The sequence below is a fragment of the Amblyomma mixtum genome, chromosome 5 (assembly GCF_055824585.1).
Source record: "Amblyomma mixtum isolate Tamu chromosome 5, ASM5582458v1, whole genome shotgun sequence".
Taxonomy (NCBI): domain Eukaryota; kingdom Metazoa; phylum Arthropoda; class Arachnida; order Ixodida; family Ixodidae; genus Amblyomma; species Amblyomma mixtum.
Window position 1 is genome coordinate 117131821 of NC_143016.1, and position 18779 is coordinate 117150599.

At 48.3% G+C, this 18779-nt stretch overlaps 1 protein-coding gene across 1 annotated transcript in view; it reads right to left on the reverse strand.

Annotated features, from left to right (window-relative positions):
* LOC149343438 (phospholipid-transporting ATPase ABCA3-like) overlaps nt 1-18779 on the reverse strand; it is a 58424-nt gene that overhangs the window by 20283 nt on the left and 19362 nt on the right. Inside the window, exons 10-20 of the mRNA XM_089546969.1 lie at nt 17232-17386; nt 16156-16311; nt 14510-14720; nt 12534-12792; nt 11392-11450; nt 10339-10664; nt 7775-7905; nt 7351-7492; nt 6127-6469; nt 5612-5737; nt 1901-2179 (exon numbers count right to left, since the gene is read on the reverse strand). Of these exons, the coding sequence (XP_089403095.1) occupies nt 1901-2179; nt 5612-5737; nt 6127-6469; nt 7351-7492; nt 7775-7905; nt 10339-10664; nt 11392-11450; nt 12534-12792; nt 14510-14720; nt 16156-16311; nt 17232-17386 (2187 nt within the window). The remainder of the gene's footprint in view (nt 1-1900; nt 2180-5611; nt 5738-6126; nt 6470-7350; nt 7493-7774; nt 7906-10338; nt 10665-11391; nt 11451-12533; nt 12793-14509; nt 14721-16155; nt 16312-17231; nt 17387-18779) is intronic.

Below are 18779 nucleotides of genomic sequence, written 5' to 3' on the forward strand. Positions count from 1 at the left end.
ACCGGAGACGTACTAGCGCAGGCGTATGCAGATTTACGACGCCGGCTGCGCACGCTCACGGGTAGAGTCGCGGCTAGGTGGCGCCACCCGGCGTGTGCAACAGGCGTCCGGTACGCCGGTACACTTTTACGCTAATACGTATTCGGCATTATAAGTATGCTGTCTCTAGTACTAAACGACATCGCCACCGGAGAGGGCAAACGTAGCAGGGGGCGTCAGCAAGAACACCAGAACTTCTATTATGGGGGGGGGGGGTCAGTGGCTACTCCAGCGGTGGCTGGGGAAGTGTGAAGAGCTGCGGTCGAATTTCTTATTACCGGCTACCGCAATCGTCGCCTAATTTTTTCCTCATCCAATGTTAAAAGCTTGAATTGTCAATGAATTTTATTTATATTTTTATTACCTGTACTGCTAAAGGCTGTGCTTCTTTGATGTACATGAAACTTATACGACATGGGCTGATTTATATAGAAGCATACACTAAGCGATTAAGAGCATTAAAAAGTTTGTGCTGCGCCTGTTTCAAATCTTCTAATCTTGCCCACGAATAGGGGCAGCCATTCAATGACTTCTACTAGGAGATGATTATTTTAGGTTACTTAAATGAAAGCCTTTAAGACTGACTATATGAAATTAAAGCAACTAGCTATGCTATACTATGCTTTACGATAATAACGCCAATAGCTGGAGTCTGGAGGGGGGGGGGGGTGTTGCACAGCCCTCCTCTGCAGACATCTCTGCAGTAGACAGAGTGTAAGGTGGACGGATGACGTATTGAAAAATTAGTCTTTTATTGCCATATTGCCATGAGCGGAATTAGAAGCCCCGGGGGGGAAGGGGGGGAGGGACAGATCAGCTTCGCTGGCCACTGGACAAGGTCACTCCGCTATAGCCAACTCCGAACATTCCAGGTGGTTAACTGGCAGTCTCTCGCGCTGTGCTTTAGATGTCGTCTACATACACTTTCATCTGTGCGCAATGGATCCAAATGACATCGCTATCGCATTTCCCCGTCACCTTGCCAGCCAAGGATCGCCACTGAGGTTACTCGACCTTCTTTAAAGGTTTGAAAACTGACTTTCCTAAATTTCTTTCCAAGCATTACAGTGTAGCAGCAACTCAATTTTTAGGCTCTTTACACCACCGATTTTTTTTTTGCTTTTTAGAAAAATTCTTCAGATATCAATTTTCCTCCACCTTGAGCTTGGCGCATGATAACCTTAGATGCTAAGAACACAACTCAACACAACACAACATTTCCCTCTCAAGTGGCCTTAAGTGGCCCCATAATTTTTCTCGTTTATCTCTCCCAAAGTTTCCCAGATTATAGGTCTCAGTGCCCATCTAAATTTTGGCTTCAAGTGGCGCTGTAGTACAAGAAGGAAAAAAAACGCGCTGAGTTTTCGCCTCCTTAGAGGGCTAGGAAGGCACATCAATAGCCGCTTCAGGTGTAAACTCGTGCTAACCAGCGAACATCATGTCTTAGTTCATCGTTTACCGTGCTCAAGGCTAAGCCATTCGTTGCACAGTCTGAGTTTTGCGGTAGCGCATTTTTATTCCGAATGACGAAATTTTCGCAAGTGTGGGTCGCCTCATCTTACTATGTAGATGCCAAACATAAAAATCATCTCATACAGAAATTACCAGTTTCCTTTTAATAGAGCGGAGTCTACGAAGTACTTAAGAATCGAAGGCGGCGCCTTCCTACAAAAATGGTCGTCGCCATCCGGCACGTTTGCGGTGGCATGGAGGCACTTAAGCTCACCTTTGATAAACGTTAAATAGCATGCAAGATGTCAGTATAGTGCCGATATAAATTGGAAGATATAAACTCCTGCTGACCGTCAGGGGAGTATTCCCGAAATATAAGATAGATGCACACTGCGCGCGAACCACTCACTGAGGCAGCACATGTCTATGGGCTCCTTGGCGAGGCCAGTGAACCTGTCTGCCGCGTAGCTCTTCCAGTAGTCGAACACCTCGCGGCAGAAGGCGACCAGCGCGGTGATGTTGCCCCTGCGCCAGCCGGCCAGGTTTTGGCAGCTGGTGTGCACCCACTCGAGCGTCACAACCTTGACGACGCCCATGAGCAGCGAGCAGGGCGGCAGCAGGCGGCAGAAGCCGGCGAGCACGCTGCTGTAGATCTGCAGGAACCGGGCCACCTGCATCGAGAGCAATCCTGCGGGCGCAGCGGAGCCCTTCTTTGTCACGACGACGCAGGTCTCCTAGAGCATCTATTGCGGCGGATTCGGCACAACCGCCACTCGCCATATTAAGGCGAAAGCCTCTAATGGCTCATACTGTCGTCTGTTAACAAAGCGTGTCACACGTGTTTATCTCGGGAACTAGAAATATACAAGAAAAGCACTGATTGCTTCAGGAAGAAGATGAAAAAAATGAACCTAGAAGCCAGGTTTTATGACTGTAGGTTAATTAGTTAATTAAGGTAATGCAAAATGTCGAAATTGCGTTAAAATAGCACGGACCTCGATATAGCCACGGGAATCGTGTGACGTCGCATCCACCGGAAGTCGTCACGGCATAGTGAAAATTGTCAGAGAATGGCCGGGAAAACGTCAGATTTGTGTCAAATTAGATAGAGAAATGTGTAATTAAGCGTAATTAACACTTAAGATCCCTCGAAATATGTACAATTCGGGTATCGATATAGCCACGGGAGCGGTATGACGTCACATTCATGGTGCTGAGCGTGATAGACAAGCGATTATTCATTTCCGACTCTCTGGGAGTCGAGTGTATTGAAAAAGAAGCACGTTATTGCGCATGGCTTTAAAAGTATCTTTTAACGCGATAGCCGTAAGGCATCCGTTCAGTGGAAAGACTGGCGCCGTTCATCGATTTCGTCCCGTAGGCGCTGTGGTACGGCGGACCTGACGTCACATGTACCATCACTCGAGACGTGCCGTCACACAAGGATCTGTGGAATGAAGGCTATTGAAAACATCACATATAATACTAATTAAAAGCTACGGCAGATATCAAATGATGTACGTTTGTGACGTAAGGGATTTCCTTTCAAATAAAAAAGGTACTTTAGTCGGGGATTTGAACCTGCGTTCCTCGAGTAGCGAGTCAAACACGCTCCCCGTGCGCCACGCAGGCATGCTTTTGCGGCATGGTTATATGCGAGATTTACATGCATGTCGAGTGGTCATTCACGTAAAGTAGCATCTTACAATTGGACGCTAATGATTACGTGTGCAATTAGAGAGGTTTTAATTACGGAAATAGTAACTAAGTAATATCATCTTTCCTTGACGCGGCATAGCAGCGCCAGCATTCGGCAGCCACCAGAAAACCATAGCTATCTGATGTACATCGCTTCCCAAACAGATGGCGCGAGAGCAGTATAAAGTCCTCGAGTGTCAAACCTGCATCGAAAAGAAGAGTGTCCATTTCTACGAAGTGATATGCAATGAGCACCGCATGCCGCTGAAGGGAAGCATTAACGCTGCAAGGACATACCCTAGAAGTGGAGCTTCAGTGTCCCTCGCATCTTTCTTGCCACCGCAATGGCACTGCGCCGTGGCCACTCATTCAGAAGGCCGATGTCAGCATTGAGTTCAGGAACAGCTAAGACCCATCGCAGAAGACTACCTCGGCACTGCAAACCTCTTAACAGAGCCAATGCCAGAGCTTGGGGCTTGGCGCCAGCTTGAAAGCGTACCTTACCCGAACGTTTATAAAAATTACAGTCAAGCCCACTTACAACGGCCGGCAGGGGCCGCCGCGTGGGTTCGATCCCAGCCACGACAGTCGAATTTCGATGGAGGTGAAATTCTAGAGGCTCGTGCACTGTGCGATTTGAGTGCACGTTAAAGAACCTCAGCCGGTCGAAATTTCCGGAGCCCTTCACTACGGAGTCCCTCATAGCCTGAGTCTCTTTGGGACATTAAACTCCAACAAACCAAACCAACTTATAACGGCCACAGATGTCACGAACGCCTGCTTATTACGAATAAGTTGCAATGAGTGCGGTACTACCATCAAAATATGCCTTAAGGCAATGGTAACTCATCTCATATACACCGAACAACTGCTGCCGCTCCACTCGGTTATAGCGAACGAGTAGGCGGCGTAAATTCGGCTCGGTTACTTAAAACTCGTGCTTGCAGCTTAGCGCGAAAAACCGAAGAGTGCCTCAGCCACCGCGACACCGCCCCGAAAGAACACTTGGAACCAGAAAAGCAAGAAAAAGGCGGCATTGAAATGGCAGGTTGTCGTAGCGGCATCCGGGCGCTATCAGACTGAAGGTCGTAAAGGAGTGCAGACGCTATCACGAATGCCGAGAGCCGAGAGCGAAAGACGACTCTCCGTTTATTGCAGCCGAATATCTACAGGAATGATGACGTCATGAATAGCGGCAACGATTTGAAAAATTTGAATGCCTTCCTGGCCATGCTAGTGACGAGGTGTGCGTCGCCTGCCAACTTGGCTTTATCGTTTGTGCTGCTTCCACGTGCAGGAAGATTCAGGTAAGCAAACAGTGCTGTTGATACATTCTTTGCGCAGGTGCGCTGCGCTACTTTCGTCGCTGCATGGGCCCAAGAACGATAAATCACGCTGTCGAAGACAAAGATGATCAGACACATTTAGATTAGTGGTAGCGAGTCTTTCATGCATAGTTGGTCGGATGTGGTATCGGAGCGCTACGATCGCGCGGACGACAACATTGCAGAGCCGTCTCGGAGGGCCTTGACCCGTGTGGGAATTAACCATCTTACTCCCTTCTTTCAACTCCCCTTAGTCTTTCGGTGTGGTTCGAGCTACCAGCAACTGTAGGAGTAGTGCAGATTGGGCTAGTTTGTGTAAATTCGTAATGGTGGTTCAACGGCTATTGGTTTGTCTGTGTTTGCGCTGTTGAACCACCATTATGAATCTACCGGCAACGACTGATGAAACGGCCCGTCAGATCGCGTTATTCAATTGATCTTGCACTGAGGACTTCACTGACGAAGGACGAAAACCATCACTAATCCCCCCCCCCCTTCCCTTGCGACTCAATAAATAAGTTAATACCATCACCCAGTCACCTCCCTTCTGAATATACAGTGTGGGAACACTATGTCGGTCCCTGATGTTACTTAATGCGGCTGTACAGTCAGGCCGCAATGAAACGCGAACACGCATACGCGTATGTCATACATTTCTGCTTTGCAGCGAGATATTCCTTTACAACCTATTTTCGATTATGCATTTCAGTAGGCCCTTTACCCATGCACATGAATCAGGCTAGTTGTGCACTTCAGCTGAAAGTAGGCAGGTAGAATATGTTGTTTTCTTGACATGCTCTGTTCACGTTTCATTCCGGCCTGACTGTACGTCTTAGCTGGTGTATCTTGTTTATGAAGTTGAGTCCACAGGCCTCAAATCGCTTGCAGGCGGGTTGCGAAGAGGCAGAGGACTTATCGCTGTCAGTAGAGCGGTTAATCCATGTCCACTTAAAGCCAAGATCAAAGTGGATGAAAGCCCAAGTCGGTTACAATAAAGGAACTCCTACAAGCAGCTATCACTGTGAAGCGGTGCTATTCCTACGCAGCTATTTCTCCCTCAGCTGAATAGCAGTGGAACGGGCCCGGATGCGGCGCACCTCCAGCAATGAAGAACAGGATCACCATGAGGTAGGCCCTGCTGGAGTTCTTCGTACAGTATGCGAAGAGGTGAACCAACAGGATTCCGACTCCGCTGAACGATGCGACCAAGGCCAGCAAGGCATCTGCATGAGATTTGACGTTGGAGTCACAGATTAAAAGTTTTTAGATACCGATTTATAAGTCCTCCGCAATGCAAGCTTAGCAGGAGGCGATAGAGAGTTGGCGGGTGGATGAGATTAAGAAGCTTGCGGGGATAGAGTGGCCGCAGCTGGCACAGAACAGGGTTAATTGAAGAGATATGGGAGAGGCCTTTGCCCTGCAGCGAGCGCAGTCAGGCCGATGATGATTATGATTATAAGTTCTGTGGGTTTGACTCTGTTGTATATTTCCGAGTAACAACCAGAGACCGCACATCCTCGATGCGACTGGCCAAAGAAGCAGTTATATATGAAAAGGAATGGCATTCTTTGTACTATTCAAACAACGCGTGAATCGTTGACGGCCAACTTACTGTAAGAGACCGCGCTGAGGGAGCAGTGGAAGATGAACACAGCTGAGACCGCAGCGGTGACCCAGAAGTAGAGCAGCAGGTCGACCGCCCAGTTGACGAGGCAGTGCAGCCAGCCGGGGATGCCCGTCATGAGCTGCAGCATGATGAAGCGACTCACAGACTCGGCGCTGGGGTAGGCCACGAATACGACAAGGAACAGACCGGTCGCCAACGGTGCAAGCAGCGACCACACGCCGACCATATGATCGACGAGTGCGTGGACGCTCTCCATGGGGATGTACACCGATACGGGTGGACGGGCGACGCCTCCTTCGTCCTCGTTGCTCTTGGCGTCCACGACGCTCTGTGGACGTACGGGATGGGCACAAAAGGCAGCCCTGTAAGCCTTTCCTATGGACATAAGATGCACCTAGATGCACCGCAAGCTGCAGTCATCGTAACACTTGGAGGGAACGCGCATGGTGGTCGTCTAAAAGATAAGAGACGTACCGGCTATAGAAAGCAACCGTAGACACGATTCAGTTTGCGTTTGGGAGAACTGGTTGGTGGTGCCTTGCGGAGCTAGCTTGAACACATTTATGTAAATGAATGCAGAGCGGAAATGTACAGAAGGAGCAAGCATCAGAAGTCTGTTATGTCTTTCTGTATGTTTTTTTTTAACGCGATAGCGTCAGTACCCCTATGTCGGAAAAAATTGTCGGCGTCGGCGACCATTTCAAGCCTCGCATCCGGGAACGCAGGTGCGCCACCTACGTCACGTGACCTCATGGCGTCATCACAACGTGTTCACCGGACTGCATTGCGAGCAAACTGACCACCGTGGCAGGTGGCAGTCCAATTAATGACTGGTCGCTAGAGGTTGCTCGGGAAGAGCAACCTGTTTCGCGCGAGCCCCATCGGTGGCACAACCTGCCATTACAGGGCAGTGGCGCATCGCTTAAACGCTGCACAATTGCGCCAACAGGAGTATGAGGCCCCTCAGGGATGTATTAATGTGAAGTACAGGATGAGCAATACCGCGTATATGGGCATTCCTCAAGTGTTCCCTCCAGTTCTTTTTTTGCCCTCGTATAAATAAGTCCAAGCTAACCCCCGAAGACAACTGTGGAGAGTTTTTGCATGGTGTCGGATCGGGTAGTACCTCTAATATACTGTTATCGTCGTATCTGCTTTGCCTATACAACAACAATGCGATTTCCTGCGATCCCATGATTGCATCCTTACGGTCTGTACGATGTGGATAACGAGGAGCGTGTGGAAGCGAGCTGTGGCGTCTCCCGTGTGCAAGCGAAGGAGGGCACTGCTGACGAGGTCAAAGGCGATGGACTTGCTCAGCATCGCGTAAGGATTGAACCATGCCTGCACCCTGCGATATGGGAAGCAGCGGGTCAGTGAGCGCTGCAGATTGCTCGAGCAAGGAAGACTGCGTCGGGCAAATCCTGACAAATATTACTTATTAACTCTTCGGTTTAAAAACTGTCCGCTGGCGACGGAGAAGCAGTGAATATTGTTAACTGTTGCCTCTCTGGCACACTCAAAGAAACCGCTTTAAGAGTCAATTGGTACAGCTGAGCCATAGATGCTCAGGAATTTCTTAATCATAGCGTGCCAGAAAGAAATAGTGTTGCTAGGCAGGTTCGGTACTCACTGGCCGTTCCTGAATATGGCGCCGAAAACGTAGTACTGCGTATAGGCGATGTAGTTCGCCTCGGCTATCTCCAGAAGTGCGGCCTGGGATGTGCCATTGTAGACCCCTAAAACGGCCCCTTCTTCTTGCACCTGGAACAAACATTTTTAGCGCTTGCTGGCAATGGGTTACATTGCTCGGAACGCGTATGTGCTATGCTGGAGACAGCACAACCACAACAATCTTGCTCTCGAACACCACAATGATAAGCTCCGAAAAACCATTTTTGGAACATTGCAGACACAGAAAGGGGGCATTCACCTGCTTCTTAAAGGCGTGGTCTGACACTAGGGGATGCATTGTACACGTCAGGCAGAGAAATGCAGATCACGCTCTTAAAATCCTGACTGCGTGTTTATATTTCGGAGAACAGTAGACTGCCTTTACGATGAACTTGAAATGGCCATGAAACTTCGTTTTATCAGAAGTTCATCTTAACAGAAGTGTACCTAGCATGAAATTTGAAGATGTCAGCTGTGCCCAAATATACACTGCATGTCGTTTATGAATAAAATAGGCTTGCAGTGAGAGGATAATTGCTGATGTAATATCTACTTCGCTGTTCATGCAGTTAGCAAAAGAATGAGCCACGGAACTAGCTCACGGTAACCCACTTGAAGACGACATTGCACTAGTTTTATTTTTTAGTGCGTAGCACTTCTAGCCGCAATAACTGATTTTGTGGATGTCTGTCCCAGGCCGCTCTCTCTCTCCGCGAACTTGAAGCACCTAAGAGAAGGTGGCCATGCGCGTGTCACGAGGCGCAATGAGGAGGTGGAGCAGCCGCACAGCTGCAGCCAATGAGAGAATGGCGCATATTGCATTTACGGCCGTCGCGGCAGCCACCGGGAAGTTTGTACAAGTGTGTGTTATCCGGACTGAGTTAGTCACTCACGCACCCTCAACTTCGGCCTCTGTCCCCTCGCGTCAGTCTCCCCTCAGCCTTCACGGACAGCAGACCTGTACGCGCGGTGCACGCTAGACTTGGGCTCGGTTCCGCTCGCCGCATCGTGAAGCAGCCTGTGCTCACCTCCGCATCTTAATGGGCGCTCGCATTCACGCGCACTTCCTTGCTCTGCGATTACCTTTATTCGCCCTGGGGACCCCCTTTCACTGTTCTGGATGTGGCGATGCCGGAACTCTAGTGCATCGCAGATCCTCATGCCTTGCATTCTCCTCGCACCCCTTTCTTTCCGTTGCTTACTCATTGTTTCTTTCCCCCTTATAATCCCGCCTTCTAAACCAAAGTGAAACGAAGCATGACAAAGTGGAAAAATGCATTGAAAAGTTTAGCAGGGATAAGCAGTGCTAGCGCACCTACTTCGCATTTCATTACCTATGCAAATCGGCTGTTAATTTTATTTCATTTCAGCTTTATAAATACCTTTCTCTCTTCCACAGCGATATTTATTTGCCCCTTTTATGACTTTGCATTCCGTACGGCTTCGAGAGCTCAACTGGGCAGCAGTTCGTCTCTTGACACTTTTTAGTTTCAGAGCGTGGCTGTCACAAACGGGCCGAGTATGTGCATCATGCACTCCGTCGTCCGCCGCAGGGAGTGTGCACGCGGCGCTGGTACATGGTAACCTCTGCGCCACGATAACGAGTGTTTGGACACACGCTGCGTCAGCCGAAAATTCTGCTCTCAAATGTCAATCAGCGTCTGCAATCCGCGCCTTTTACTCAGCCGCAGCTCCAGCAAGACAATAAAACTTCGGTTGGGCCTAGTTGGTACATGTTGTAATGAATGTGTACGTTGCGCAAACACGGGACGAACCGCTAAGAAAAGACACAGAGACACAGACAGCTTCGCCCCAAGACGTAAGTTTCCGCAAGATAGCTTTTTTGCGCCAAGGCGCGAACGTGCGCAGAAGATACCTTTTCAGGGGAGCTTTCAAGCCTCGTCGCGTTTATTTTCTGTGGTTCTATCCTGAACAGTGCTAGTGCACATACGCTTCGTGAGTGCCCTTTTGCGGGTTGCCGTGGTTCACGGTCGCTGGAAAAGTTCGCCGTAACCAAAGGACAAGTGAAGGTTTGTTTCAAGCGAATATTTTTTACGATGAATCCTATATGGGAAACCAACCAAAATTCTCACACTTTTTACTTTATCCTAGAACTCGTCTTACCCGAGTTCATCTTAGTCGGAGTTTTTCCTCAAGTTTGTTTTGCGAAAACTGTACTGTGGGCCGGTATGCGGTGAACATGAAATATTTTTACGCATGGAGGTTCCACGGTTTTCTTTGATTGAGACACAACTAAGCGCCGAAAGTGTTGCTAGTCTTTAATAAAGTCCACCCCCCCCCCCTTGATATTTTTTGATGCAATCTGATCGATAACGAAACAGGTAAGTCCCTATTTGACGTTGTTAGCTTTTCCCGAATTGAGAGGCTTGGTACACTTGGGTGTGTCAACTACGCATCTCGCAGCGCATCTCTGCAATGCTCGCTATTAGGTTGTAGTCTTGTCACGATAGGAGCAACGACGCGTTAAGTGGACGCCATTATCCACTAAGGCCTGAGCCGCACCAGCGTCTGATAGAAGGGCGTCAGCGTGAGCCGAGACGAGGCGTCATCGTCCAGGAAAGTGACGGCGCTCGGGTAGTGGTCGCTCAGGGACACCGGCACGACGATGTCGCTCGCATCGTGCGAAGCCTCGGCGGACAGCTCTGCGGCGCCGTTCGCCATCCACCGCAGGGCGACCAAGACAATAAGCGTGGGCGCGACGAAGGCGAACGTGATGAGCAGGCAGCTGCGACGCGCGAACAGGAAGCGCTCCGTGGACAGCACCTGGACTTGGGCCCAGGTCGTCGGCCCTCTGCCCGCGCCCGCCACGACAGTCGCCAGGTCGCTGGCTGCGGAGAGAGAGGAACAGACGCTTCTGATTTCTTCGTCTAGAACATCTTGCTTTCTATGTAGGACACTGGGTGAGTCGGGCAATGCGAAGAGAGAACAGCTCGCTAGACGGAGTCACACTAAGAGGACACGAACTCAGCCCTGCGCTTGAGACGCCCTCTTTCGCTCATGGCTGGGAGCATTCATCTTCGCAAGATATGACGACACTCTGCAGCGCTGAATCTAGGCTGGAAATGGGTGCCGTCTCAAATGTCACGGTACTTTGAAGCGACAGGTGACGGCCTCGGTCTTCATGTACGATTCACACAAGGCGTCCAGTGGGCTCTTCTTGAACCGGGCTTTGAATTAAGGGTCTTTTCCTCCCTGCTGTGGCCTTGCAGAGATCCTTGGCACCTTGAGTATGTATGCTAACGAAACGGCTGGAACAAGATTAGCAAACCGCGAGGCTGCGGGTAAGCACGGCAGCATAAGTACATTAATTTAGCAGTAGCGCCCTTTGGCTATTGGTAAAAGGCAGCTCTTAAGTTCACTACAGTCCGAACCGAGAACGTGGGTGCCAAGCAAGTGATTGGCGCTTCTGCTCCCTACAAATCCCCACCAATGCCCGCATCACAACGATGGCCAAGGCACGGCCTGCAACGCGCCTCACCGCGCAGCGCAGTGCGTGAAAGAAAAAGGTGATACGGCGCCGCTGCTGTAAAGTTAAATGTCAGATTTCTTACGTACGCCACTGTTGTCCGAAGACTGTTGTGCCTTGGCTCAGGGAAACGCTGTCCATAATCAGCCTGTAAAGAAGAAGGCAAAAAAGTAGTGATATGTTATTTTCGTGCCAATTCCACAGTGTATTAAAGCAGTTGCGAGAGCTCCGCAGCGCCCTTTATATTTGATAATCTATTCTCAGCAACCTTAGTAGACTCAGGCTGACTTCAGTAATTCTTATCTTGAGTCATGTAGGTCACAAAAAGATTGAGGTTTTGTTTAGAGAGCAGACTGAAGCGAAGTTTGGTGGGTTTGTTCCCTCCTAGTTACTGCAGCAAGAGAGTATTGCACTTATAAAGGTGTCAGAGATTCAGTAAAGGCCGATTCACACGACGGACCGTTAGTCCGCGGCCCGCGCACTACGTGTTCATGCGTCAGCACATTGAGAGGCGCGCTGGATGGCTGGATGGATGGCGGCCGACAGCGCGCCTCTCAAAGTGCTGACGCATGAACACGTAGTGCGCGGGCCGCGGGCGAACGGTCCGTCGTGTGGATCGGCCTTAACTGGCATCACGATGGGCGGACTGCGTTCTGGTACAGAGCAGTACAATGCACCGGAAAACATTCTTAGCTGGCCAACTGGCCCAAAAGGACGCAGTAATTAGTTTTAAGGATCACTGAGGACAAACAGAAATTTGCCTGTAACATTAGGGTACAGCGTTCTAATCCAAAATAAGACATCACTTCCGAAAACGGTGCTTTTACATGCTAAAGAATACCAGAAAACGTAGTACAGGTGTCGCCATCACAGTCTGATTTCTGAACTAAAATGCGTGCGTCGATACTGATTTTTGGTCTAGTATACCGGAGGCTAGGCTACCCCAACATTCAGCAAAACTGTGGGCACCCGTTCTTTTTGGTAAGGACGTCATGGCTTTGAATCAACCTTTGGGAAGATTGTTAAATGTTGCAAATTCTGTTCGTGATAAATGGGCCTTTGCTTCCGGACAAGCGTGAAAATAATCGTAAAGGGTCAAAAAATCACTTTTCACTGAAAACAGTGACTGGATATAGTTTCTGCTTCAGTTGTTGGATATAGTAGGATATAGCTGTTATTCTTCAGACTTCTTTTAACCGCTGAATACATCGTCCGAGGTCGGTGGACCCGCCTGAGATAGATGTCCTTGAGCGTGCACACGGTGAGCCGGATAGACGCGATGCCCAACGAGGCACCGCGGGTCTCCAAATCCAGGAACAGTTGGTCTAGACCGTTGGGGCTGACTGTGTACAGGGCCAGTGTGGCACTTCTGGCTGAGTTCTCGATCATCTCTGCCGCTGGGGCGCGCCTCTGCACCGCGTTCAGGAGCCGCTCTGCGCTAAATTCTGCTGGAGGTGGGCGCTTGGCGATGTGTATCTTGTAACCAACTCCTGCGAGGGAGGACGTGGAACAAGGAACAAGCGGTTTGGTTTGGTTTATGGGGGGTTAAAGTCCCAAAGCGACTCAGGCTATGAGGGACGCCGTAGTGAAGGGCTCCGGAAATTTCGACCACCTGGTGTTCTTTAACGTGCACTGACATCGCACAGTACACGGGCCTCTAGAATTTCGCTTTCATCGAAATTGGACCGCAGCGGCCGGGGAACAAACGGCTTTTCCGTGACCTACTTACATGACGCTGTAAACGTTGGGAGTAACGGCGTGCTGATGACTTGAGAATAGCAGCCACCATTAAACTGGTGGCTGCTATTTGAAGTGCCATCACAATTTCACTGTCGCAGTTGCCAGGTTCTGTTTCAAGAGGAGTTCCATTACTTCATTTTCACTGTTGCATTTTTGCAACATATGTGTCCTTCCTGCGATGTTGCCTTTTGGAACTGGAGGTGTTTCTAAAGCAACGTAATGAATTCCTGTCCGACGTCTGCCGGAGTTTCTGAAAAAGGTGACTCTGTGGTCATGGCGGTCGGCAGTGAGCACGAGGCGGCAGGCCGCGGCTCCCGCTTTTCAATAATAGAGGAATTCAAAAAAAAAAATAACAATACTGTGCAGAGCGGTGTCAGTTCTTGTTGAAAATTCCCAGGTGGTGGAAAATATTACTGAGCCCCCCTCTATGGCGCCTGGTACCAGTGCCTCCTTTCAACCCCTCCTTCGTTTCTTCCTTCAAGAAGCGATCAAGTTATCCATAAAGGGTGCTACCATAACTGCGTCTTTCTTTTGCTTGTTTTGATACCAGACAGAGAGAATACATTTTATTTCGCAACTATTCCGCGGAGAGCCAAGCACTCCACGAAGGCAGGGTAGATAGGAACAATGAGGTGATTGTGCGGCTAGTGGTCATTCAAAGAAACAGTTGGTGTGGGCGACTTAGAGTTTTGGGTAGTCAGGTAATCTGCCTTTCCATGCCTAGAAGTCGCCATAATGGATTCATCACGACAGTCAAGAAAGGAGGAAGTGCAAGCGATTTCTTTATAGGCGCTTGTTTTCTGACAGAGTAAAAAAAAGAAAAACCGTATCTCTAAACGCACAAGAAGCGCGCCGTCTGGGGTCTAGAGATACTGGACTACATTGGAAACAATACGTCTAAGCATTGTATTATTTCAGTGTAGCTGCAATGTCTGTCAGTGTAGTACCCAGTAGAGGTGACAGGGAAACCATACAAAGGGGTCTTCGATTTCTGGGCTTTTGCGTGGTTGCTGTGAGTTAACCTAACAGTGCGGTAACCGAAGAATGGGAAACAAAAAAAGGCGGCACTCAGTCCGATGAAATGATGAGGTTATGAAATTTACAACTTTAAGGAACTTGGAATGCGACATGCGTAACTGCAGAGGTCTGGTAGCATAGGGGTTTTTTCTTGATGTGTACGAATTAATCTAAAAAAATGTGTAGATGTGTACGAAAAAAAAGATGTGCACGAAAAGAATCACGACCATGACGTGGCAAATGGGTTTTGAGATAAATTAACTACACTTGCTGACTGAGGCTGCCACGCTTTCACGAAAAAGGCGCGCCAAAAAGTTTATAAGTTGGCGAGGGTGTTCACGACGTCCTGGAAGCTATGAAAGCGTAAGCCTGACTTCAAATAGCCAGAAAATTGTGACAGCGTGCTTGTCGCCGCAGGATCGCCGCTCAGTCTGTGCACAATGCACGCACCGTAGGTGGACTTGAGGTACTGCGGCGAGGCGTTGCAGACGACGGTGCCTGAGGAGAGGGCGATGACGCGGTCGGCGATCACGTCGGCCTCGGCCATGTCGTGCGTGGAGAAGAGCAGAGTACTCGAGATCCGCACACGAAGCAGCAGGTCCCAGATGGAGCGGGCGCTGCCGGGGTCCAGGCCTGACGTGGGCTCGTCCACGATGAGCAGCTGCAAGAGGCACCGTTCCAAGCAGAGCACGGTTACCACGTACACCGCTCTTTCAACTCGTCTTCAAGAGGCAGGCACACACTCACCTGCATTGATCGCGTCGGTGTCTACTCTCACATGAGAAAACTAAAAAGAGTTCCTCAAAAAGTGGTTTAAATTGGGGCGTCAGAAAAGGCATTATTCCGTCCTCTCGGTGTCTTCTCCAGCATACTCGGACAAAAACTTTGAAAATTGAGAAATTGTAAGCTACTCTTATGGAAACATTGAAGATAATAATCTAGTCTTCTGAAGTGTAGAAAAATGTTTCTTTTAAGTGTTTCCATAGACCGCATCGAACAGTTAAGACTGCCACAGAAAACCAATGCGGAACGCTATTGACGATAGCAAAAACGTTAATAGAAAAAAAAGTCAATACTTCCGTCGGGTGACTTGCAGATGTATTGATTGTTATGGTGAGGTCTTCCATTATATGAATTAAAGGTTTCCCGCTCAAAAATGCTTTTGTGCAGAACAGTGGGGCATGCACGCGGAAGGCGGAAATAAGTAGATAACGTAGACAAAGAAAATAAAGGCGGAACACACTTATGTTTCTTTACAAGGCAAATCGTTTTACGGCTACAACAAGTGCACCGTTTGTTACTGTCAGAACAGCTGGTGGAGAATGAGCCAGAGGAAACAAAAAGAAAGACGCGGTCGGGGTGATCGGCGTTACACCGTACTTTCTCAGACAAACGTCTCTACAACGAAATAGTTACAAAGAAATAATGAGCATAAAAGAAGCTCTCATTAAATCTATGCATCTAAATTTAATTTTTCTGAAGTAAAACGTAGCTGCAAAGGGATTTAACAGACCTAATATGAGCCTGCTGCTATTTCGCGTTGATTACAGTCGGGCTTGGACATATCGAGTGAAGATGTTTCGAATTGTTGGATATATATCGAACACATAAATCACCCCCTTGAAAATCCTGTTAAAAAAATATAGAAAATGCGCGCGCGGTAAATTTAACTGCAATTTCACCGGTCATTCTATATATCGAACGGCACGCCACGCCCCTGCAAGCGGCGCTTCTTCTTACGCTGTCCATCCCTTTAACCGCGTGAGACAGGGCAGGTGGGCCGCCTTGGGCAGCTGCTGGCGCTGTGAATTCGCCTGGCGAGGTGAACGTCAGGTGATTTAGAGGGGCTTTCAGTACCTTGAGCTCATTTTCCGCGGCACATAGCTGTCATGTGGTGAAGTCAGCAGAACTAACTAAAGCATAACCGCGGCCTTCGCCTGGCATGCCTTGCTCTCTTCTCTGCAAAAGACGCTGCAGAATCCAAATTCACCTTTTTAATGAGCAATATTTTTATCTATAGCGTGTTGGTAACAGAAATAAACATCTTATGATAGGCAGTTGAGTCTGAAAAAGTTAAAGGTGCTGGAGGGTTGTACCTTGGGCTCGGCGATGGTGGCAACGGCGATGCTGAGCCGCTTCTTCTCCCCGCGACTAAGTTCGTCGGTCAATTCCCGTGCCTTGCGACCCAGGTTTATTCGGTCGAGGCTCGCCTCCGCTGCTGCCTGGACCTCGCGTGGTCGCATCTCCTTGATCTGGGCCGCGCAGGAAATGAACACGCATCGTATTCGAGAGCGGACAGTTGGCAAGTGCCGCAAGCAATCTATGACCCTCAGTAGTCTTCCGAAACTTTGTTAAACGCCAGTTCAGTTCTGTTTTCTCAAGCGGAGGCCAGTGTCTTCCAGCGACTGACTTTACGCGATCGAAGGGCGTTTGCGGAAATATGTGAAGCCTCGTTTCAAACGAGACTTGTCCACAGTTGCACTAAGCCCTAGTGAGAAGCAACAAGCGTGACTAAAATCTTTACCGTTCTCATAATTTCAAGACGACTTATTTACCTTAAAGAACCAGTGCTCATCGATAATAAGCATAGAATAAGCGACTATTTGGTTTCAAATAATGTGAAAAGTAGAGCCCTGTTACTGTGCAAACAGTTAAGTTCCGTATTCAGCGCTCATTTGTGGCAGCATCCGTCTAGAGCTACAATGTCACACATCACAGTGTATTGCCAAAGCAATCCAGAAAGTTTTCTGTTTAGTACCATTCTAAATTTGGACCACTTTTTCATTTTTTACTTCTTTGGTTGTCTTGTGTAATGCATGGCGCCGCATTCTATGATTATTTTCAGGCGCCAAAAAACGTTTTAATGTGATGTCGATGTTTTGTGTGCCTTAGTTGGGAAAAAAAGTTTGTGCCCTCTTATTTTGTTTATTTTTTCTTCTTGCTACTTTACGACTGTCTAACCTTTTGTTGCTGCTACAAAAAACGCACCATTTGTTTTATTTGACTTTTGCTTATTTTAATGTGTTTCGCTCTTTCTATTTATTACATTCTAATTTTCTGTCGGACCTGTCACTAGATTGGTACTGAAAGATTTTCGTTATTTTTGAGTATTGATATGAGAATAAAAATGATGAAGATGACAAAAAGGCAGCAATGCTCATCTGCGACTCACTGCGCCGAAGAAGAGCAAGTGCTCCCAGACAGTCATGTCGGGAAAGAGGAGGTCGCGCTGCGGGCAGTAGCTGACGGAGCCGCGGGCAAGCCTCGTGTATCTCACCATGTCGTAGCCACGCACGAACACACTGCCCACACTTGGCTTCACCAGGCCTGCCGGAGAAATGGGGAACGCGGGAATACGCAGGTAGATATGCACACGTTTATGGCAAGAAACGCCCATTTTCAATAATGAAAAAAGACAAAAAAAAGACTGCCATTAGACAGCTTCAGAGGCGCAGACTGACGTTCCCCGACCTTGTTCGTCATTCAACTCCGTAGCCTACGGTCGCACAGGAAAAATAAATATTTCCACTATGTGTATGCTCGTACTCTTCCATCTTGAAATGTCTAAAGAAACGAACAGCGACTAAATCAACTAACCATTTTAGTGGTTAGCCTGCGGTTGTTACGAATGAAGGTGTACTGCTCTTCTAAACGTCCAGCTCATTCGGTTCTAATTTTGCAGCAACCGGCCTCAACCATTTCTTCAGAGTTCAGTTTGGTCAGAACAAACGCGCAGTGTTCAATATGGTGACATTTTGTTGCTCCAACCCTGAGGGCCAGTTAAGCTCGGACAAAGGGCCTAGTACACAACTGTGTCATTTGCACAGGAAGTTGGCCATAGTGCTCGAGCAACGTTAAAAAATATAAAATATTAAAACTTAGCGCATTAAAAAGACAGGACGAAGACAGACGGACAATAACAGTCAGAGACCCTGTGATCGTTCTTGTGAATCTGCCTTCGTCCTGTTTTTTTTTTATTATTGCGATAAGTTGTTTTCAACACTAATAAAACAACTCGCCATCAGCGTGCTCTACTGAAAATAAACGAAGCTGTCGCGCTGCAGTGTGTTGAGAGACACAATGTGCTTTGTTGTTGGGTGGTTATAGAGGTAACGTAAAACTGAATGCGCGGCTTCTTTCTAACGCACAAGCGTTAGGGACATTCTAATCTCTGCATCTGAGCTAAAGAGATGGGTTCCTAATGTAAGGCATTCCAGAATCAAGAAAGCCATTTCGTTCCTCAGGGAGACCTTGATTGCATCACTAACTGGTACTTTGAATGGGTAAAGACTTTTACATGTAATGTCAACGCATTTCAATTCATGTTCCTTAGTAAGTAATGCACCATGACCTTCAGCGCAGTGATCTTAATCTTCTTTCAACGACCTGCATGGCTATGGCCATAAGTCAAGGAGGCAGCTCCCCGCAGTTGATTCGGTACGCTTTTCCTGCAGTTTCTTCTATATTTCTCATTGACAGAATGGATGTATTTCAGCATGGAAATTAATTTATACGTAACCCTACGAAGCATCCTTGTGGGTGAATGCTTGGTAACAATGCAGTTCCCTGGAGGTTGTTGGCGACGTGTGCAGCATAATGAACACAATTCCGTGCACTCGAACATTGTTCGCGTTGTGCGGGCTTAACGCGCAATGCCTGCCCTTTCTGAAGGTCATTATTTGTTTCACCCGGAAGTTGAGATCGTACCGATGCTGAAAAC